This window comes from Cryptotermes secundus, unplaced genomic scaffold, assembly GCF_002891405.2.
Source record: "Cryptotermes secundus unplaced genomic scaffold, Csec_1.0 scaffold216, whole genome shotgun sequence".
In the NCBI taxonomy this organism is placed as follows: Eukaryota; Metazoa; Arthropoda; class Insecta; order Blattodea; family Kalotermitidae; genus Cryptotermes; species Cryptotermes secundus.
The window spans coordinates 229,770-254,735 of NW_019727090.1; the positions used below are offsets into that span (position 1 = coordinate 229,770).

Here is a 24,966-nt window from a genome sequence, read left to right on the forward strand (position 1 = left end):
TCTGCTGTAAGTAATGGCCAAAGGGGTGAGGAAACTGAGCGTAGTGGTAGAAGGGACTTTCGTGCGCATGTGTGATTTTTTGCTGACTCACAACACTGCCGGATGCGTCTGTGGCTGCCAGATAGCGAAGTGGTGTAACACGTGTTCATCGTATTCTTGTTTCGCTCAAGATGACAGAACGCTTGGAGCAGTGATACTAAATTAAGTTTTGTCAGAAACTTGGGGATACCCAAGCGGAAACAATTGGCAAAATTCAGCAGGCTTTCGGCAATGATGCAATGGGGGTAACTCAAATTAAAAGAGTGGTTCAGCTGCTTTAAACATAGCTATATGTCGGTGGAGAGTGAGCAGCGTTCCAGGAGACCATCAACACTGATGTCATAGAAAAAGTGCAGACACTGATCATGGAGGACCGTCGTTTGGTCATCCGTGAAGTTGCTGATGAGGTTGGGATCAGCAGAAGTTCCACAAACACAATTTTAACTGAGGATTTGGGCATGCAAAGAGTGGCAACAAAATTTGTGCCTAAGCTGCTTTCGCCGGAGCAGCAACAACTCCGTCTTGAGGTCGCGCAGGACATGCTGGAGTGCGCCAACAGGGATCCTGAGTTCCTGAAGACTGTGATCACTGGTGACGAGTCATGGGTGTACAGATATGACCTGAAAACCAAGGTCCAGGCATCACAATGGAAGCATCCAACATCCCCGAGGCCCAAAAGAGCACGAGAGATTCAGAGCAATGTGAAGGTGATACTGACTGTTTTTTTCGATTACCGGGGTGGTGTGCATCATGAGTACACACCACTAGGCCAGACTGTCAATAAGGAGTACCACCAAGAAGTCCTCCACCATCTTTATGATGCAGTTCGGCGCAAGAGACCGGAGCTGTGGGATGCACGCAACTGGCAGCTGCATCATGACAACGCCCCAGCTCATTCATCACACCTGATCCAGGGTTTCCTGGCCAAGCACGGCATTCTGCAGGTTCGCCAGGCTCCCTCCTCTCCTGACATGGCTTGTGATTTCTGGCTGTTCCCGAGATTGAAGACACCACTAAAAGGCTGCCGTTTTGACAGCCGCGAGGACATCATACAGAACGTGACGGAGCAGCTGCACGCCATTCCAAAAGAAGCCTTCCAGAATTGCTTCCAGTGATGGAAGGACCTCTGGGCTAAGTGTGCGGAGTTACAAGGGGCCTACTTTGAAGGCGATTAGGTATTGTAGCCACCCAGATACAGAACTTTTTTTCCCCCTGGCCCAAGGTTGCATACTTTTTGGACAGAGTAGTATGTCTCATCTCTGAGAATCCTGGTGTGTGTTCAAAATCTAAAATTAAAGAATAAACTTGTTTTGAAGCATTAGTGAATTAAGCAGGCCAAAATACAGAACAGAAATGTACATTCTGCAAAAAAAAAAAAAAATACAATAAAACATTATTGGGAGACAGTGTCTCTCTCTCACACACACACATGGGTCACCCAGAAAATAAAAACTGCTAGTGCACATGTGTTACTTGCTGACTTTGCCTGGGACTTTTTTCTTTCCATCCTTCCTAGTCCAGATCTGGCTCCAAGTGATTTTCACTTGTTCACACACGTGAAGCCGTTTTTGGGTGGCATGCACATGGGTAGCAATGAAGAAGTGAAGAAGACTGGTTCAGTGGACTGGCAGCAGATTTCTATGATGCAGCCATACAGAAACTCATCACATGATACAAGTGCCCCAGTCTTCATGGGAATTATGTAGAAAAATATTTTAAGACCTCTAGTAATGATGTAAAATATTTTTTTAATTGCCAAACAGTCTTTACATTCTGGATGACCCTCATAAAAGCAGAATTATAGTTTTGAACATTTTCATATGTATATTTAGACAGCAAACAAGAAGACAAAAGATTATGAACTGTGTGCCAGCCAGCATTCCCTGAATTTAATCTGCTCTTAATTTCTTCATGAATCATATTCTGATTTCTTACTGTTGTTCCCAAATAGATTTCAACCCTGATACTACTGCTATAAAATCCATTCAAATAATTTTTCAGGTTTCTTTACACTAATGTATAGTATCCTACAGTAGGAAATGCTCCTCATACTGAAGGTCTGACAAGAACTCTTACAGCTAACTAGGTATGAAGTGCACTGACAATGAATATACACACTTTGAAGGACAGATGAAGAAATTCCTAATGCTATTAAACAATGATTTAGTGATGGACTATGCATTCTCATGAGAACGTTTCAACACAAACATTTTACAATAAGCAATTTGTATTCTGTTTAGTTCACATACATATGTAATACAACATTTCTCTTTTCAGACTAAGATTTCAGAATGAGTTCATATAACATTTAACAGTAATGAAACATTAAAAATTTGTGACAACTGCCTTCAAGTCTTCAAAATACTCAGTGTTCAATAAAAAAAATTACTAGGCAAGAAAGTGTGTTCGCCCATTCTTTTGGGTGACACTTCAACTGTGAAGAGTGGATTTACATTTAAAATTAGCAGTGTATTAACTCAACATCAGTCTCTTAAATGCATACTTACTCAACAACACAACTTCCAAATGATACAGGTCTAACAAAAATTATAATAACTGTGTCAATAAAAAATTACATAAAAATAGAAAACACATAAGTTACAACAGAAATGAGTTTGAGAGATCTGGTTGCAATTAGAGGGAACCATGACTTCTATACAGTATGTAAGTACAAAATATGTAAGACAAATCCCTATAAATATTACAACTATAATCTCAAGTTTTCAGAAAGAATAGGCATCAAACTCCATAAATATATATAAGAAATACAGCACACGAAGCATTAGTATTATATATGTGCCAACATGATAAAATGAATTCCTTTATAGTATTATATCAGTTTCAAAGACATTCCACCTTTAATAAAGATTCTGTAGGGCAACAGCTTCTGTTTAGCGGGACATTAAACAGCCAATGTTGTGTCAGTTTCATCTCAGACCCATACTCAAAGTAACATGTTCATAAAGTGATCACAGAAATAGTCATCTGTAACCAAGTAGATCAATCAAAGACAGTTTTTCCAAACTAGCATTTATCAATTTTATGTATTCAATACAACAAATAAAATAACAAAAATGTATTCCAGCTATCAGCTTTTCACTGTCACAAAGCAGAACCAATAACTTGTCAGGAAAAAGTTACAAATTTCTTCAAAAAGACTGGTTTTCTAATTATATTGTATGTACAAACTAAGATATTTTACAGAACTTAGTATGATGCTCCATACACCATAATAATAAAAAGGAAAACACATGAACAGTGAAATTTACTCATAATATGCATTCTTGCTGATTCATTAATCCTTTACAGAATTCTACATTTAAAATTTTTTTTTGTTGCTCCAAGAAAACACTGCCTCTATTACCAACACCAATCAACTTGAAATTGTTTAGGAAAACAACTTAAGTTCATTCTGTAAACAAAAGAAAATCTGTAAATTCGTTACTCACTGCTAAGGCAGCTGGTACAAATATAATAGTTATCACTTGCTGTAAATAATTAAACGAATACACATTAAAAGATCAAATTAGAAACAAACCAAATACATTCAATTTATATAAAAGAAATCAGAATAATAGGCTTAATTGGATTCATCACATTGAAAGAATGGAACCTATTAATGGACTACACACCCAGAAGATTAAGACGCACACTGGCTACCCAAACTTACGCTGGAATGATCAACCTCAACGTATCTTACAGAGGAACAGAACAGACCAAGATTATCAAACTTTTATGTTCATGACATTGATGTAAATGGTTAAACGTTCATTTTTTATATTATCAGAACTTATAACTACATTTTTTTTTAACTGGAGAAAATAAACTGAAAGATAATTCATAATTTTTTCTCTATTATGGATCAGAAGTTCCACTGTGTGTAATATCACACAAATATGAAATGTTGCATGTTTGTCCAAGTGCAGACCATGATGTGAATGTTGACTGTTTAATGGACAGGTGGAAAGCTTCATTAATAGTAAAAGGTGCTCTTTTGAGAACAGATCATAAATACCAAATTACAAAATCAACAGGATGTCACTAGGAAAGGGCTATGGCCCCACACTCTGGACATAAGTGATGTTATATTTTCTATATGAAGTCTTATGAGACTTTTTAGTAGTAATGTTACAAATTATGAATAAGGTAAAGAACAAAAACTGTGATGAAATACTGCATGGACGTCCAAACATGCAACTTTTTTTTAATAATGGTCAATATACAACTGACACTTTCCTTCCCTGACAGTGAAAGGACAGAGGTACCACGTTTTGGTAAGGATCAAAAGATATATTAATGTTACTAAGAATAGATTATAACACCATGTTGAGTGATGGCAAATACTCCAGTCTGGCTAGCAGTGTGGAGGAATGTGAAAAGAAAATGTTCTTTATTCTCCACGTAATAACAGGTATTATTTATTTGGAAATGGGTGTATGCGTTAGTTTCTTAGCTTCATATATGTTAGACCACAGAAATGGGTAGATTTATTGCTAAACTGTAGGGCTAAAAACTGCTCTTTCATGCATATTTCCCCATACTTCTGTTAGCAGTGGCAGGTCATATCTTGCATCTCTGTATGACCAGACTTCAAAGTGACTGTATAGTGACCTGAGAAGTTTATGCACAAATATTCAACTACGACATTTCCAACTCTAAGAATTCTAACTAATATATCTTCAAAGCCCAATTCAAATTCAAACCTGCCTATTTAATCTGTCAATTCTCACACCACTACAGAAGTTCAAGCTCCCTGGAGGAAAATAGCTTGACAACCCCCTCTGAAATAATTCCTTTAATAAACACTGAGATATTCCTGCCTTCTCTGGCACCTTCCATAAACATGACAAGGATGGAAAACTGAGGAGATTAATGTAATATGTTACTTGAACTTAACCTATGTGCATCTTCATCTTGACTGCAGTTACAAAAGGTGAAGGTAACATGGCTTCCAAGCTCATATGCATTGATCCAGAAGAGACGAAAACAGCTCGCATCTTATACAACAGTAAACGATACACGTACACTATAGTACATGAATTTGAGTCCATCAGGTGATAAGGGAAAATCTAACCTTTCACTGATCTTATCTCAGTTACAAGATATCATTTCTATTGTATGCATGTATGTATATCCTATCTCCACAGAACATGCTAAGATATTTTCTTAACACACTGGTCAGTGGTGACGTGATAATCAATATATACAGCATGTCAGTAATGTTTTCAAGCCAGCTACTAGAATATAATGCTGAGCTTTCTCATCCTCTGTAGACAGCATATTAATGTACAGGAATTAAAGCAATACTGCTGCAAAATAACAGTCAAAAAGATCCCTTGGGAATTAGGTTCATTATTGTTATTATCTGAATAACCCTGACAAAGCAAAGCACGATCATTTTAGTTTTTTAAAGAAACGGCTTAATTTTATACCTTGAAAATAACCTAGGTCAGAATCTTATCTCTCTACTTAATTTCAAACTGTCAGACTAGTGCTTCACTATCATCCAAACATTTTTCTGGAATAAGAAAAACTCAAAATCTGTAATGCACAATACAGTTCTCTTCCAATGCAAATCTAAGATGAAACTGAATCTTCTGTATAGGATGGAGAAATTATATTGTTTTAATGATTTCTCGAAGCCCTTTTTTTTTTACCCCTGCTGATTATCTCAAGTTGTTCCTTTGGTTCCTGTGACCTGTGTATTCAATATTTCCCTGAACCAGTAACTGTGAGATGAAGTTACACAGTTTCATATTCCTTGCGAATGGATCTAGCCAAGCAGCAGGCAAAAACCACACCGATCAACTGGAACAAATAAAGACCAACTTTTTATCAGACACAGATTTCATGGAAATTTTAAACTAAGAGTCAGGACACCTACTGGAAGAAATGGGAAAGGAGAGAAATGATAAATAATAAAATACAAATTTCTTTCCTTTTGTAATATCTGTGGAATAATATTGTAACATGACTGAACCCTCCTTAAATTTTGATGACTATCTTGTAGTTATGGTAGAAGAGGAAACCAAATGATGACCATAATGGGGTTATCCACTAATATTTACCAGAGGGCACAGACACGTCCAAGCTGACAGGAGCTAGAGTCACTTCATTTAAAGGATCATAAAAAATAAATTTGTTTTCATACAAAAGAGGCTTGTTAGCCAACCTTTGTGAATTGTAAAACAAATTTAAGACCTATTTTTTTTTGGTAGACATCTTGTCATATGAGAAGACAACTAGAGATCAGTGTCTGCAGACACACATCAAGTCCATATCTGGCTGTTATGCAAATCATAACATTTAGGAATCCATATTTCATGGCTCTGTGAATTACTGTTTTGTGTATGTTACACAATACGAAGGGGGACCCAAAAATAACCGGAAACGACCTGTTACGCGCGCATGCTTTGTAGTTACGAGTTGTGCTGCTAGGTGATGTTAGCTGGGGGTCTCCCGCGACTGTTAGTGAGCTGGCGTCAGTCTGAGTTAAGTGGTTTGTCTGTGGTGCTCTGTTGTGTGCGTTCCTGTTTCAACCCTTTGGCAATTAGTGAGATGGCCGACCAGAAGGAACAAATAGTGTGCGTGAAATTTTGCTTTCTGTTAGGGAAAACTGCACTTCACTCTTCAAGTTGCGGCAAACATTCACGCGGTTTTCTCTTTGGTCATCTCCGAGCAAGCGAGGAACAAATTTTGCAGACACCTGTCTCATGTGCAAACCTTCGGTTAAAATTCGCCGGACCGTGCTCCATGAGATATTCGTTTCCTCAGAAAGTTGGTCAATGGTCTCTCGACGATCTTCATCAATTTCACGCACACTCTTTGTTCCTTCTGGTCGGCCATCTCACTAATCGCCAAAGGGTTGAAACAGGAACGCACACAACAGAGCACCACAGACAAACCACTTAACTCAGACTGACGCCAGCTCACTAACAGTCGCGGGAGACCCCCAGCACTACAAAGCATGCGCGCGCAACAGGTCGCTTCCAGTTATTTTTGGGTCCCCCCTCGTATTCCTCATAACTCAACCCCAAATTTAGACCAGTGCTAAGACTGGAGTAAATTCCATGGCACTATGTCTGTCTTGCAGATATTTTCCATGAACATAAAAGAGATTTTTAAAATTAACATAATTAGCAATATATCTTATGTGTCTCCTAGGACATTCAGAATACAAACAAGACATAACTGGTTACCAGTATCTAATCCACTAGTAGATGTGAGACCTGAGGAATATGTTTAGACATGCCATGAAATATGGGAGTGGATAGAGTGCACTACAGAGAACTGGCACAAACAGTGCAAGGGAGGCAAAAGAATAATGCAAGAGTTGGACTGCCCAAAGGTGCAGTGAATGTGAAACCCTGGTTTATGGGATTTATAGTGCTGACATTATTTAACTGTGAGCGCAACTAAACAAAAACCCAGGGCTGCTTAATGAAAGAGAGAAAGAGAGATGAAAGGGATAGTTGAGAACGGAATTTTAGAAGCACTAACTGACGTTTGAAAGGAAGGAAAAGACAATTACTTTGCTCAACAAAAATTGTGATAATATGGCAACTCAATGAACAGATTAGGAGTTGCCTTAATACAGGGATCAGTAGATGAGATAGGATCCAGGTTAGAGGTGAAGAGAAGCCACAGGGTTTGGAAGAGACACTCAGAAAAAACAATTTAATCACATCTGGGTCAGTGGAATATAACTGTGAGAGATACAGTGACATAGCAGCAGTAGGGGAGCAGTTCCTTATGGAAAAGATGGATGGACATTCAGAGAGCTCACTGCCATATCGGCCACGACTTGACCAGTGGTCCACAACCATGCACTGAAAATTGTTATAAGAAATTATATATTTCCACATTATAGTTAGAAAAAGGCAATATGTTAGATTACATTATTAAATGCGGCCTAAATTTTGTGATGATGGTATATTAATACACTTACTGTTTACGGATATAATCCACTCTCCTGTTTTTTAATTTAAAACACAGGATGATGGATAATGTCAAAAAAACACAATAATTGTACATTACTAAATCTTAAATGTCTATTCTTTGTTCAAATTTGTGTCTTTTATATTTTTCTAATAACTGTATACATCCACAAGGGTGACCACCTTTTCACTTCCATATTGTGGGACAGTGTGACAATGTCTGCTGCATGCCAGCATAAGAGGGTGGGGATAGGGGATTATGTCAATAATGTATAGTACAAGCTTTTGTCATTGCAGCGATTTAACTTTAGTAAATAACTTATTACATACTTTGTAAAATACCTGAGTTATTAGCAGGTAGTTGTTTCAACCACGCATATTTCACTAACCATTTGTTATAACAAATATATTTCTCTTAAGGTTCTTTCAAAGAATCGTGTTGTCCTGCAAGCATTGCCACAATGGTAAAAACTTGAATGATTACACAGATAAAAAATACACCTGCAAAATCTAGCTTAAAACTATAGCAACGTTAATTTTATTTCATTCACTAAGAGTGAACACAGAGTAGTAACAGCAATGAGAACAGCCAGCTAATGAGTACATGCAGAGTGGGGGAGAACACAGTTCCCAGTGTCCAGATAGTGGTACCGTGTGTTCTCAGTCTGTACCTAAACAGTGTTGCCATTTAGATTTTATGGGGAAAGAGTTCATCTGGCTGCTTGCAGGACATTTCAACTCAGTTTTAGAACACAGGATTTTAAGTGCATTTTTGGGACTGTCCTGCAAAACTCAGGACTGGTGGTCACCCTAACCTCCATTCTTCCGTTACTGATACACCCAAGATCTGAGTTACACATTTATAACATGTCCTTTCCATTTTAAATATGTTTGTTCAGAAAGTTCCTGGAATTCATCAATAATAACTTCACATCATGACATACAGCTTAGTGACACCCCCTTCAAAATAACTTCCTTGAGTACCAATGCACTGCTCTCACTGCCTTCTTCCATCTTGGGATGTACTGTTAGGAGGATGTTTGCTAAATTGCTCTCATTTCATCTGCTGTGTATGTGATGCTCTCTCCTACCACTGAGGTATTCAGGGTGACTTATATTTTCAAGACCGGAAAATAGTCTACAGGGGATAGTTACACGAACAGAGAGGCTGTGGAAGGACAGGAATTGAACACTTTGATGGTTAATGTCTTTCATTCAACCAATCAAAGAATTTCCTCAAAGGTGAAAGGCATCTGAACATATCACCACCATGATCCTCTGCATCAAAACTGGCATGTATTCTATTATTATGTTATTCAGTGAGACTTTTCATAGGCATTGGCTGATAGCTTATTGTACAGTAGGTTTGTGGCCTTGAAAACAAAATATGAAAGGTGGTAAAGTATCTCCCTCCTAGCAAACTGTTTTTATTTCCTTGTGAATTTGTTTATGCATTTACATTCTTGCAAAATTTGTTTCTTGCCTCTGGCAATGCTGAACTGAGTTATGAGATGGCACACTTACTACAATTAATCAGAAAGTCTTTATTAAAACCTTTTACACTTCTGCTAGGTCTTGTGCTGCTGTGGAGACAATCATCAGTGTTTTCTACTCAGGTGGTACCATTCAGTAACACTACCTATCAGGCTGTTAAACAGGTTGCGGAAACGGGAACTGTGGCAAGAAAAGTGTGAAGGAATGTAAACATGGCACACATGTTCATGTGTAAAAAGTTGTCAGTGCAGCATGTAAGGCAATAACAATAGTACAAGAAAAGTGCATCATTTACAATAGATCAGGGTCTCATCCAGCACCACATAGTAAATCTGTCATCATGACCTCTCACTGTGTCTATACAAAATACAGCTGAGTCAGCCACTGTCAAAAACAGAACAGAAAGAAATAAAGTTTTACAAAGGAGTGTGGGCACTACGGGAGGACAGTCTGGGTGTCTTGAATGTCACATAGTTTAGAAAAATCCAAACACATTTCTGGAACTGAAAACTACCACCTAATCAGAGACTGAAATCATTTCTATGGAAACTCTAACCACGGTTGTGAACAAGTTTGTTCAACTGCATAAATTCCTGACCTTCTGAGACAACACACGGACCATGTTTCAGTGTAACAAATTTCCCAATCGTGCAGGATGATCTGTGAAAGTTTCATACAACTGTGTTCAATAACAAGTGAGTTACACAAATTTTATAAAGCATCAGATAAAAAATACCCTGTATATCCTCTGAACCTTTTAATAGACTGATTGAACTTGATTATGGTACCTCTGTTACTAATTTAATTCATACAAATCCATTTTAAGGGCCCAACTGTGGAACTAAATACATTTTTTGGCATAACTCACTATATTCAACGCACTGAAGAATATGGTGGATGAAAGCACAGATCACAGAGCACAGTGATTATACAAAAATTATAACAGAATAACAATACTCATGAAGTGTTTCCCAAATAAATTAATTCCTGCAATTTCCCTAACCTATGTGCTCAAGTCCTAAACCTATACAGCAAGTAATATCATGAAAACAACCCCTTTACATTAAGCTAAAATCAAACTACATACCTTCCTTAAAAATGTTTCATTATTCAATAAATTGGGATTCGCAATAAAATCCACATCTGCAACTTCCATCTCAACATTTTTAAATAATGTGAAAACTGAACATAAAACCAGGAAAAATAATTTCTGACTGTACATGATGATACCTAAGTGTGAACAGACTTGTATATGAAATAAATGAATATCAAGGTCAATCAGACACACAAAATTGCAACACAAACATTCTGAAAACATGTATTACACCAACAACATATATCCTCACACCACTGTTTATATTGAGACTTCTCATAAAGCTCCTGAGCAATGCTTTTATAATATGTTTTACAAAAATCTGGGTCAATCATTTGATGGCAGTGGCATGCAGTACTATTTTTGGTGAGGGAAGCAGTGGTATCTAATAAACGAAATGAGAGCAATCAACTCACTCATTTTGTATTCTGTTCGATAAACCTGTAAATACTGTACTGTTCTCAAGGTGAACGTTGAGTTTCTGATCATATTTCCTCAACAAGCCAACTAATTCCATATAATTACCTCGGTCGATAGAATCCACGCTTTCGTCACGACCACGGAGGCCAAGTTGCCACTTTCCTAAATGGCAGATGATATCAATCAAGCGTTTCATTATTTCTCTATGTAGTATCATCAGACGCTTTTGATTGTCAAGTTGACAGTGAATTCGAGATTTCCCGAACATTACAAGCTGCACCGTTGAAATAATGTGAGTCTGAGAGTTCTCATGTCGTTTCAATGCTATATAAAGTTTGTTGATATCACCAAACCCAGTCTTGTTCCATATATTTTTTTCCCTGAGAAACAACAGGCATGGCCAACAAAACAATTTTCCTATATTACGGCAACCGGATAGCCACTGTTTTAGAATACTATTCCAAATTAAATTTCCTTACTTTGGTTTGTGCTTTAAGTTCTGGCACCTCTCATGTCGGTCGTCTTTCTATAATTATTTTCTTTCTAACGCGTCAAAATACGATGACAAATACAATCTTACGCCATCTAAATATACACTTACAATATTTTAATAAAACTTAAGGTTATCTATAACAACCAACAAGACTGAATTCACACATAAACAGTTAATTTTCACACAACCATTGAAAGAACACAGGCCTTCGCTTCCATATGACAGGCATTAGCCAGCAAACCAAAAGTTGCTTCCTTGCCCACTTCGTGTGTGACGAACTTTTATGGATAATAACGAAGAGAACTTGGTCCGTCCCACCAAGCAAGGGAAGGAAGGAGGAGCAGGCATGTGGCCTTGAGCAGGAACGTGAGCTAAATGACAATATTAAAATCCTTATTATTCAAATTGAATTATTTATATATGACTTCTTTTCTTTTCATTTCTTAACTATGGAAGCAATGCTTCCCTTGCTTCCATGCATGGCATGCCACTGTTTGATGGCTATGGGCTTAATCTCACAGTGAGTAAATATTTACCTGAACACAAGCAAGACCAATTCCAACTCCACCCAGAAGAAGGGCATAGTGTTTAATCTCATTCTGCAGAATGCTGAGACAACCATCCTTATAATAATGATCTTTGCTATCCATTTCACAAGGATCCACACTGGGGCAGCAAGTTTCTGGTAAAGTATTGTTCTTGAACACATTTTTCCAGTCTCCAGGTCCCTCTGTCCCACAGCAATGCAGCTACATTAACAGAGAAAGAAAATAAAATATGCAAGTGAAATTGTATAAAAGAGAAGAGAGAATCTGAGAGACTGAGATGTAAGACTGAAGGTCATAAATGGTGAGGAGGTAAGAATCTGGAAGCAATCATCTTATTTCAAGGTACTACACTGGCCCCATTACACAGATGAGATATTAACCCTTCCGCACCGACATCCGTGTGCTGCACCGACCCTTTAAATAATCGTATGCCACCGACATCTGTGCAGTTCACCGACCTGCGCAGTGTTTGCTTTGAAGGACGTTGCTGACAAAACGAGGAAAGATATTCCAATTTTCTTTTCAGGAGTACATAGATTAGGGTTTCATCTTTCTATTGGTATATGAGTTATTTATTTTGGACGAATTTTTAGCACGGTATTTTTATTTTGTATCGTTAGTGTAATAGTTCGTACTTTTGTCTCACTGCGCCTAGATTTCATTGAAATTTTTCAAATTCTAAGTAAGGAAAATGTATAAAACTATATATCTTTCGACTCTATGGTCTTTGCTTGTCTATATGAGTCACTCACTGAAACCCCAGACGAAGGTTTTCCTTGAATGGGTTGCTGTACAGTCTGCTGACACAATGAAGTAGTCAAACAAGAGGGTCCTTTTTTCTTGGAACCAAATGCAACCTAAGAAAATAAACTTACGAATGATACAGAAATCTATGATGTCATAACACTTTCTTCTCTCAGTCGCGCCATAACCATGGCCTCTACAAGTAGGAAAGTTTTACAGGGCGATGAACTAGAAGAGTTCCTTGCTCACGACTCGGAAGTTAGTGAGTTCGAATATTCGGATAGTAGTGAAAACAGTGATAATGAAATTGAAGATCAGGCTGTAGTTGATGCTATCCAAGATCTTAGTATTGAAGATGACGACGAAATAGTGGCGAGGGTTCCAGTGGCGGATTCAGACGAGAGTTATTTTTGGCAAAATATGGATAATTATGATGGCGTTCGCGAACGGTTTTCTGAAAATTCAGGCCCGAGAAATCAGTCTGTCAATGTGCTCGATATAGTACAGACATTTCTATTATTTTTTACTGAGGATTTTGTGAACAATATCGTTCAGGAAACAAACACTTATGCGCAACAATTTATATGTGGGAGGGTTTTTCCATTTAGATCTCCAGCTAGGCAGTGGGTACCAGTGACACTAAATGAAATGTATGTGGTCTTAGCCTTGTTCTTGCTGATGGGTATAGTCAATAAGCCAACTCTAAATTCATACTTTTCAACGAAAAGATTACTATACACTCCAGCATTTCCTGATGTAATTTCGAGAGACAGATTCCAGCTTATATGTAAATTTCTCCATTTCAATGACAATACTAAGAAAGATAATTACCTAGGACCTACAAGACTTTTCAAAATTTTTCCTGTCATTCAACATCTCAACGAAAAATTTCAGACACTCTTCTATCCTGGACAAAATATTTGTATTGATGAATCGCTTACACTATGGAAAGGGAGATTGGCATTCAAAATGTACTTGCCACTGAAAGCTTCAAAATTCGGCATAAAAACTTATGAACTCTGTGATTCCAAATCTGGGTATTTATGGTCATTTATTGTTTACACTGGCAGCGAAACCCAACTAAATTCTTCACTGATCAGAGAAAATACCAATAAAACAACATCTGTTGTTCTACATTTGGTCGAACCGCTCCTCCATAGAGGTCATACTCTATGGATGGATAATTATTACAATTCCCCCCAGTTAGCAAAATTATTAAAAAATCATGGCACTGACTGTGTTGGGACCCTTAGGTTGAACAGAAAGGGTGTCCCAACAACTGTAAAAAACACAAAGTTGAGAAAGGGCGAGATCATAGCTCAGCACGCAGGTCCTATAACTGTTCTCAAGTGGCAAGACAAAAAACCAGTTTCCGTGATCTCTACATTTCACAATGCCGACACACAGACAGATATAAAGAGAAACAAAGAAATAAAAAAACCAAAAATTATAATTGATTATAATGAAATGATGGGTGGCGTTGATTTGAAAGATCAGCTTTTACAGTACTACAACGTGGAAAGAAAAAGACTTCATAAGTGGTACATGAAACTCTTCAGACGCCTTTTGAATGCGACAGTGGTAAATGCCATGATAATTTATAACAAGAATCAGGAAAGACTGACAGACCACTTAGCATTCAGAGTAAATCTGGTAGAAGGGTTGCTGTTGAAGTTTACGGACCAGGAGCAGGCAGCACGTAGAGTACAAGGTCGACGTCATTCATCAGATAACACCATCCCCCGGCTTCGTGAAAGACATTTTATTAGTAAAATTCCCCCATCAGGAAAAAAGGCTAGACCACAAAGGCGATGTGTAGTGTGTACAAAAAACAAAAGAAGAAAAGAAACCGTGTACTGGTGCAGTGAATGTGATGTTGGGCTATGTATTGACCAGTGTTTTCAGGATTACCACACCAAACTCAACTTTTAGCAGTTCGAGTAAGTAAAAAAATATTATTTATCATTATTATATTAAAATATATATGTATAGTTTTGTTCTTCATTTCATTATGAATATTTCTGTGAAAATTTTATCTCAATATACCTATTTTTGCGAGAGTTACTAAATTTTTCATGGATAAGTGCATTTTTCTGTTTAATAATTAAATACCCCGTCGGTTTGGCGGTAGGAAAAGATTTAAATACTATCCGTCGCGGAAGGGTTAAGACAGATCAGAAACTAACAGTGGTGATTTTAGGAAGACTTACGTTCTACACTAGAGAATATATCAGGCACTGGATAAGTCTACAATACAACAAGGGAGACCTTGTACCATGGCACTTAATACTTTCTGTTCAAGGTTTATCATATCACTAATATACTAACTCCTCTGCCAGTTTCTGCCGCTTGAAAACCAGAGCTGGAGTAACACTACCATACACCACTGTTCACATAAAACACAACTGTTTCCCTTTCTGAATAATAAACACTACTGTAGTATCACAAACAAAAAATGGTGTGCATTTTTCTCATACAGCTGCTCCCAAGTGACAAATGCTGCTGCATTCATTGTGTCCTCAACCAGTGGTTAGATAAATTCATTAATATTTTTAAAGAGCAAGCATAAGTTATTACCAAGTCTCAGCTCATGTTCCAATACACTAGGACCAGACATTTTACTTCCCCAGGTGACTCAGTCCCTGAAATAACACTCTATATGATTATGATGGTAGCATTAAGTGGCTGTCTCCTTCTATGTGTCACCATACTGTTTAATGGGATAAGAAAATGAAATAATGTCCTGTGTTTCAAGCTCAAAAAAATGCACAGCAGATTATAAATTTCTGCAAACCACTTAAATGCGGCATAAAGAATTAAAAATTAAATTATATGTCTAAGGCGGGGGCACGTGGTAGCGTAGTGGTTAAGGCACTATGCTACAAGTCGGAAGGTCATGGGTTCAAATACTGATGAGGTCATTTGATTTTTTCAATTGACCTAATCCTTCCGGCCGCACTATGGCCCTGGGGTTCACTCAGCCTCTAACAGAAATGAGTACCAGGAATTAAATAAATAACTTTCCTGGGGAGTAAAGTGCGGCCGGCGTGTAAGGCTGACCTTACCGCCATCTTGGAGCCAACTGTGTAGATATGTGGGGGCCCTCAACATCTCACAACCCTATGGGCCTTCATGGCCTGTTACAGGGATAGCTTTACTTTACTTTTATATGTCTAAGGAAGTTTCACTGTAGCAAGATGATGTAACCGGATCTCCTGCTTAGTCTGCCTTTTTCCCTCACACATCACAAGCAAGCTATGTACACAAGAGGTCTGTAATACTGTTACACTAGAATACTTAAAAAGGCCTTGACAGATGTAATCTACAATATACTTAGCAGATTCTAAAGGGTTCTGAAACACTGTGTTCTCTAAGTTTTCTAGAATACTCGACAATGGGTAAAGTTAAAAAATCCGGTGATTCTGAACCTACTTGGTATATGATGCAATAACCAGCAAAAATTTTCTGTTTGCACCATACATATATTCATAAATGGCAACTTGTATCTGTCTAAACAGCTGGAGCATGGACCAAATAAAAGCACTCCCTCTCACACCTACAATTAACCCTTCTGTGCTGTTTCATGTATGCCCTGCACTGGAAGTTTAAATGCCCAATTTGCAGTTTCCTGTATACTATACATCATGCTGCATGCTTAATTTCTCTGTCCTCTAGGTGATGAAACATTCTACACTAATGGTGTTTCAACACACTATAATGAAATAAGTGAACCCCTTGTTTATACAATCAAAGACCTTTTACACTGTGCAGATGACTAACTCTGATCTAAACATGACATCAGTCATTATGACCGGCCACTCAACCAGCCATCTGCTTATGTAGTTCAATTGGTACAATGATAATATGGGAAATGTATTTAGCTAATGAAAGTGACTGTAATGATGATTATATCTAATTAGTGAGTGACAGTGGAAATAACCTAATTAGCGATTCCTGGTGCATACAAGATTAGTAAGTGATAGTCACAGTGGAAATAACAATGATGAACAAAGAACTGTGACATGTGTTGAAGAACAAAGTGAAAGAATGGGAAGGGCGTTAATGAAGTTTGTGTAGCAAGATATTGTAGCATGTAGAGCCATTATTGGGGTAATGACTTCGAACCAAACAGTGAAACATCTGCTTCTAGGTAACAGATTCCTATCAGCAAGTATACACAACTATTACCGAGTAATGCCTTTGCAAACAAACGTACTACAATGAAAACAGTCAGAGTAAAATAATGAGAGGTATTTTCTATACAGTCCGTGACATGATGTTATAAGCAAGAGACAAGTTTAGAAGTTAGTCAGTAGTACAGGAGTCTGTGAACAGAAGATTTTGTCAGTACAGTTGAAGAATCTCCATTGTTAATATCCATTACCAGGGAACAACCAGTGAAGACACAACAGACTGTAAAGACTCAGTGTGCACCATAATGATTTGTAAAGTGTTGAAACTAGCAATGGCAGTATAATTAAGTGCAGTCATGAGTTGTGTGTAAAAGTGGTCAATAAATCGAAACAAAAATCCCACCGAGCGTCACTATAAAATGTGACAATAGACATATTATCTGTGGTGCAGGAAACATTTTGTGGTATCCATGGTCCACAGTTCAAAATACATAATTTGGATATAGTGTACATATTCGAAAATAATTCTGATATAGCTATTATGCAGGTAATATTAATGGAATGAACAAATAAACAGAGAAGAAAGTTTCAAAAAGTTTGGTCCTTTCATATTTCCTTCTAGAATTAGGAAGTGACAAAATGTCACAGTCAATGAAATGCATGTGGGTTTAGCTATGTTTATGTTGATGAGCACAGAACAAAAGCCAAGATTTAGGTTATAGTATTCAAGGTATTACAGCTCCTACTCACTTAGTATTTTTTTTTTCTTTTCTTTGGAAACTCTACTAATGGAAAGGCTGGAACCAATACAAAATTCATTCACTTTTTTGATAACAGTAAAAGGTGTGAATACCAAGGCCTCACAAAAAGTTTTAACAATATACCCAGTCATTCAGCACATGAATAATAAATGTCAAAATCTGTATGTTCCGAACTAGATCACAGCAACAAATTAGTCTTTGACTCTGCAAAAGAGTCATCTATCATTCTGGCATTACATGCCAAGTTTGGTATAAAGACATTTGAATTCTGTTATCTACAATAGGTTAATTTGGTGTTATACAAGGCATGACACAAATCAGTCTGCAAATAGTAACTGTTATCAAGCTAGAGAAACATCACAATCAAGGCCACTCTCTCTGGATGGAGAATTTTTATAACTAATCAGAGTTGACTCAATTCTTGAATCCAAGGGCACACATGCATAGGCACATTTCATGCCAACACGAAAAATGCCCAGCTCCCCTCCATACAGTACAAAAGATTGAAAATGAGAGAGAGGGAAAGGAGACAAGAAAAGAACACCTATGATTTCTACATATCACAAGGTTGAAATGCGCTTCCAAGTAAATAAAACAAGTAAGAGAGAAAACCTTGCAGCTGTGTGTGACTATGATTTGAACATGGGAGTAGTTTATCTCACAGATCAGTTGCTATAGCCTTATTTGCTCGAGTGAAGAAAAGTTCTAAGAGGTACATGAATGTAATCCATGATAATATACAGGTCCATGCCAAACAACAATTGACTAGACCCTCCAGAATTCAGGTTTCTTTTAATAGACCATCTTGTAGATAAACATAATTCTACTGTTCCTCAGCCTGTACATGGCTCCCCTTCGACTGAATCACCTCCAGAAGACAGACATTATTTCCTACAGCAAATTCCCAATAATGGACACAGCTCTCTCCAACATGTATATTCTGTGCACCTGAACTCAAAGAGATGCTGCCATCTTTTGGGCTACTTTACACTGGGTCATGCTGTACTTACATCATGCTGCATAATGTCCCAGGTTTTGGTAATCTCTTTGTTGTATGAATATTTGCTCATTGAACTGTTGACAGTATTCTGCAGCATATCCCCAACATCATCTCGCAACACATAGCCTGTGATGCCACCAGCTAGCTCCAATCCAAAGACAACCAGGAGCAAACCTGCAAACTGCAAAGAAGCACACTCTTCAACTGTTCAGTACATTAATGAAATGGTTTGTTCCATGATGTGTGTCTACATTGTGCGACTCCCTTGCCATATCAAAAGACTTGCATTGCAAATGGAGCTGGCATAGAGGATGGCTTGAGTACATTAAATAAAGAATTATAAACAGAATACAAGGCATGGTCCTCCAACTGTGGGTTTGGGCATATAAATAACTACTGACCACAAAAAATTAAGCTTCTATGAAGACTGGCTCAGGATCATGTCCAAAAGTGGGATTTCATCTTAAGTCCTATTATTAAGGAGTGAGTTATTACTATGGACCAGATTTTAATGCAAATGCATATTTCTTTCTTGCAATCAAAAAGTATGCTCATTTGAATATATGTATGAATTACTTCATTTCATAAATTTCAGACATTATTTGATGATGCATATAAATACATATTTTCCATGTTTTATAAATAAGTATAATATTTTCAAAGATCTCTATTTATGCTACATTTTTTTTAAATGTTTATCATTATATATATTTTTTAATTTTATGTTCAAATTTTCAATCATCGTCATGTGTATACAATTTTTCTTTTCCATATTAGGATATGCTGCATATTTGACTCACAACATTTCATCATACAAATAGCAACCTGAGACTGGATTCATGTTTCTGACGCAATACCCACTGTGGGACTCCCCGAGACTGGACTTCCCCAATCCCTCAACTCGTAACTTGCCTCATCCGCATTACCATCAAAGTGGCTGTGAAGGGACTAGTCAGAAACATATTCAAATTTAGCTGTTAACAACATACTACTAGTCAAGTGATAATGGACTTCATATATTTATTTATTTACGAAGTCTCCATCAGGTTTGCTACACTCCTTCATTTGGATCTGGGGGTCATTCATATTAGTGGTGACTAGTCTGTGGTTAAATTTGTTTAGCTTTTTGTAGTCATGCCAAAAGTGAAAGTAAGTCAGAAAACTAAATTACAGTTGTATCAGCAGGAGTTCAAAGGAGAAATGACTACAGATAACAAAATTCTTTATAGCCGAGCGTGTGAAAAAATAACCATTGTGAAAAATGCTTTCAAGTGCTTCAGCATTTGAACACTAATATACACAAAGAGAATATTAAAATTAAATACATGAAACGTGTTCCTGTTCAAAAATTTCTTAGTTAATTTTCTAAGAAGTTTTTCAGTTCTCCTTTGACTTGTGTGAAGCCTTTTTAGCAGCGGATATTTTGCTGTGAAAACTAACCAATCCTACTCCAAGAACCTTCAGAGATAAATATACACAGTGAAAAGTGCTGTATGAATCTACTACGCACAAAAACTACATGAAGCAATGTTACGATCTTACAGCTGAAAATAGTGTTGACAGGTTGGTGTCTTCTGTGAAGAAAGTCTTTGTTAAAGCACCATATAGAAAATTATCCTTTAAAGCAGTAGCACCGAATGTTCCTCTTCCACTAGAACAAATTTTAATGCAGTGGGGCATGTGGCTGTGTGCAGTGAGTTATTATACTGAACATTTAGGAAAAGTAAGGAATCTTGTGAATACATTTGATCCCAAAAATGTAGCATCAATTCAAATTGCCCAAGATGTACTAAAAAAATGTTAATTATGAGCAGTTTACAGCCAAATGTAATGAGTGAAGGAACTGTAAGACAATGGTGTAGAATGTTCTAAGATGGGCAAACAAAGTGTTTTCCAAATTTAAGCAGCCTTTCACTAGCAAGTTATGGCACATGAGAAAAAATTCGGTAATCTGAAATGTTTCAGAAATAGGGTGCTTTCTCACTGATCTGTGTCTGACAGTGACAGAAACAAAGTGTTCATGATTAGATGACATATTGTTGCACTCTAAATTGTGTAGTATGAACAAATATAGTCTAGGTCAGTGTTTCTTAACAGCCAGGTCACGACCTGGTACCATGTCCTGGCATCAATTATACCAAGCCCTTGTCTTATAAAAGAAGAATTGATTGGGTCACAATCTCACAAAGGTTGAAAACCACTGGTCTAGGCCACCAAGAATATTTACTGCATAGCCTTTATTTCATTACTAATTCTGAAACCCCACTCTCAGTTACAGACATTAAAACAATAAAACCAGCTGTATGAGACAGTAGGATTTGAGGTTCTCAAGGCGGTGGTTATCAAGAGTTCTATCTTCTGGGATACAACGTTGTGCAGACCACTAAAAGTAAGCCACCATTTCCGAGGAACATGCTGCCTGCACCTGCAGTGATGAAGAGTACGACAAGCAAGATACCAGCATGACACAAGCAGAAGGCTTTTCTTCAACCTTGCAGACGAATCCAACACTTTCCTGACTTTCAAAGGACTACATGAGAATACATCCCAGGAAACAGAACTCTCTGTAAGAGATAGGTTACCCATGCCAGCAACCACTAAAAGTTGCTCACCCAACTATAGACAGTGCCACGTAATTTCGAACATTCCTAGTCAAATCCCGCACATAGCTTGTGGTTGGAGGAGTTTCTTAACACTCGTTCTTCCACTGGCCGCCCGTTACTTCTCACACCCTCCACCCCCTTGTCTGAAATTTTTCTTCTGCGCATTCAAGGTAATTCTTGGCCTTGTTCGAAGTTACGTGACACTTGCTATAACAAGGGGCACGCGGTAGCATAATTGGTTGAGGCACTATGCTACAAGCCGGAAGGTTACGGGATCGAATCCTGATGAGGTGGACTTTTTCAATTGACCTAGTCCTTCCAGCCGCACTCTGGCCCTGGGGTCAACTCAGCTTCTAACGGATGTGAAAAAAAAAAATAAATAAAGCTATCCCTGCACCAGGCCTTGAAGGCCCATGGCATTGTGAGACGTTGAGGGTCCTACATTATCTAGACAATCGGCTCAAAGATGGCAGTAAGGTTGTCAGCCTTACGTGCCGGCGGTGCTTTACTCCTCAGGAAAATTATTTAATTAATTCCTGGTACTCATTTCTGTTAGAGGCTGAGTAAACCCCTAGGCCTAGTGCGACTGGAAGGATTAGGTCAACTGAAAAAATCCAATGACCTCATCGGGATTTGTAGCCTAGCACCTCAACCACTACGCTACCACATGCCCCCTAACAGAAATGAGTACCAGGAATATTCTTTGAATCTTCTTGGGGGTATAGGTCTGGCCGGTGCATAAGGCTGACAACCTTACCGCCATCTATGAACCGATTGTCTAGACCAAGGGTCTCCAAACTACGACCCGCGATGTGATTTTATCCGGCCCACGAAAGAATTGTACAGAAATGCGCCAATTGAACTAATTTTCCAGTGAGTACTGGTAAATGTGATTCTGAGCTTATTGACCTGACATATTATACTGCGGTTCGATGGCTTAGCTGTGGAAAGGTTCTTTCGCGCTTCTTTCAGCTCAGGAATGAAACTGATATATTTCTTACCGAGAAAACCCTCACGAAACACTTTTATCAGATACCGAGTGGCTTTGGAAATTAGCATTTTTTGCTGATCTGGTGAACCATATGAACCATTTGAATTTAAAGTTGCAGGGTGAAAATAATTTAGTCTGTGATTTATTTGCACTTATCAAGGCATTCAGAGCAAAGTTGATACTTCTGGAAAGCCCAGTGAAAAATTGTAACTTTGTTCATATGCTATACTGTGCAGAGCTGCATAAAAAGTGTGAAACACAATTTCCTTCCTCATTTGCAAATTTAGTCATTTCAGGTTTGAAAGAACAATTTCGGAAGCGATTTGCTGATTTGGATTCCAGTGCTCAGGAAATTAGATTGTTTCAAAATCCATTTGACTGTGATGCTGCAGATGTCCCAAGTCAAATTCCAATGGAAATTATTGAACTTCAGGAAAATTGTCATATTAAAGACAAATGCAAGGAAGGAAATTTGATCGAATTTTATAAATTTCTGAACTCTGAGCAATTTCCATATTTAAAGAAATTTGCTTGTAAATTTATCTCCATTTTTGGGACAACATATCTGTGTGAACAAACTTTTTCCCAGGTGAAGTACATCAAGTCGAAATACAGGGCAAATTTATCCGATGAACATTTAAAGTCACTACTTGTGATTATACTTCCAAAATCTGAACCTCAATTTAATCAGATTTTAAGAATGGAAAAAGAGTTCCATCATTCACATTAATTGTTTTATTATAATTTGTGATGAAAATATGAGCATTTGCTGCTACTGTCTGTTGTCATTAATATATGATAATTTATTCTCACGTACTTTGTATTTAGTTTATGAAATTCTGTGCTTTCAATAAAACTCATATACCTAGATTTATTAATTTCTCATTTTGTCTGGCCCGTTGAAAGTGCTGAATTACCTAATGTGGCCCACAGTTCAAAAAGTTTGGAGACCCCTGGTCTAGACAATGTGGGAACCTCAACATCTCACAACCTTATATGGGCCTCCATGGCCTGTTACAGGGATACCTTTACTTTACTTTTACCCAACTAGCAAAGCCACTGTCCAGCCAGATGATGGAAGTCATGCTACTACCTAACAAAGAATGATCTGTGTCTTATATGCTTCAGCATTCTGTATCTTCAAAGTGACTGTGTTATTGGACATAGCATTTTGCTGTTAAACTTACACTGTAACAGCCTATAAACAGGTCATGTTCCACAAAAATCAAAACTTCAGTTGCTACTTGCATTTATTGATTTGGCATGGAATGACTCTACATTCAATCCTGTGGCTCTAAGAAAGTAAAGATCATTCACTTTCACATTTACGCAACACAGCTTATAAGTGAATGCTAGTTTCAGATGAAAAATCATCTGTATTGCAAGACTGTTCTCAATTACAAAAAACTGGACAAGGTCAAAACAATTTACATGAACTAGTGGTTGCTATATCAGTGACTAGGATTTGTTTCAGCACTTTCATCACTGGATGTACCAGGAAAATGACCTCCATAAAGTTCCAACAAAATATCATCTCTCATTAAAAAACTTTTCTGTGTGAACCCATGTTTGATACTGCTGAAAATCATAAAGAAATGCAGAAATGAAGCAAACTACAAGTTTCATGATTGTACTTAAAAACAAGGTCACAGTTCTATAACTTAAAATATGTTAATGGGCCAAGTTATATTACTTGTGTTGGGTCTAGTAATCACTAACAGACCTTAACTCCAACAACTGTTCAGAGACCAGAGATCAGAAATGAATGGATAAAATTTAATAAAAATGTAAATTCAAGTTCTTTTCAAATCCACCGAATTTAAGTATACTTGAATTCATGTCACAGATTATTTTAACAATAACCTGATGGCTAAAGCTAATCCTATTCTAAGAAAACCTCAAAAACGATACTTTTAAGGCAGAAATCATGCACTGAGGTAATAGGTCCCATAGACTTACTGTCATGATCATGCAGTGGTTCTCTTTAACTGCACCACAGCAACCAAAAAACGCAACCACGAAAACAATAACTCCCACAACAATGAGCAAGACTGGGCCCACGAAGAACTTGCCATGAAGGAAATCCGTGTAATTTGAGTAGAAATTCTGAATAATGGCACCAACTGCAAGAATTGCAATGCCAGATATCTGAAATGTAAAAATACAGTTTAAGAACTACTCAGTCAACATTTTTACACAGCTCATATCAAATTGCTTCACTTTTGCGTTTAAACGGCAATATATATAAGTTCACATACTTACTGCAAATACAAGGTTAAAAACAAACAGCAAGTATTTCACACATGCCATGCCTCCAGACACCATTTTTAACACCTGATTATCTCCTCTGCGGACTAAACCTGAAACGAAAATTTGTAGAAGTAGCAATTCTCGCTCTTTCGAATGAAACTATGCAACAGGTTCGCTCTTTTTCTTATAAAATTGCAATACTTCCGCATTCAACTTACTCTCTACAACGCTTTGCAGTTCCTCAGAAACGATTGCCACACAACTAATGTCAAACAACAAGTCCCTGAAATTTTGTATTAATACGCATGCATACTCAATAACATAACATTGCGCACTACTTTAGTATTAATTACTTGTTAAAGCAACCTGTAGTTGCGAACCTGGTTTATTCAAATTTTGATATAGAAGTTATATCACATTTATTCAAATATCTAGAACATTTATGTAGTAATTAATATAT

General features: G+C 37.5%; 1 protein-coding gene across 1 annotated transcript; it reads right to left on the bottom strand.

Moving 5' to 3' along the window:
• Positions 1 to 1,770: 1,770 nt before the first annotated feature.
• On the bottom strand, positions 1,771 to 24,924 carry LOC111864316 (CD63 antigen). The gene is made up of 6 exons (XM_023851472.2): positions 24,725 to 24,924; positions 24,519 to 24,616; positions 24,216 to 24,404; positions 18,673 to 18,843; positions 12,013 to 12,225; positions 1,771 to 5,847 (listed from the first exon to the last, which is right to left on the bottom strand). The coding sequence occupies exons 2-6, from the start codon at positions 24,579 to 24,581 to the stop codon at positions 5,782 to 5,784; spliced, it is 702 nt and encodes a 233-aa protein (XP_023707240.1). The 5' UTR covers positions 24,582 to 24,616; positions 24,725 to 24,924; the 3' UTR covers positions 1,771 to 5,781.
• Positions 24,925 to 24,966: the final 42 nt, after the last annotated feature.

Bases quoted from the DNA above. Each gene is read 5' to 3' on its own strand.
- LOC111864316 (XM_023851472.2), bottom strand. From the start codon at position 24,581: ATGGTGTCTGGAGGCATGGCATGTGTGAAATACTTGCTGTTTGTTTTT. The intron at 24,405-24,518 runs GTAAGTATGTGA...TTTACATTTCAG, and splicing joins TTTTTAACCTTGTATTTGCA to ATATCTGGCATTGCAATTCT. The intron at 18,844-24,215 runs GTAAGTCTATGG...GCTTCTTTGCAG, and splicing joins ACCACTGCATGATCATGACA to TTTGCAGGTTTGCTCCTGGT.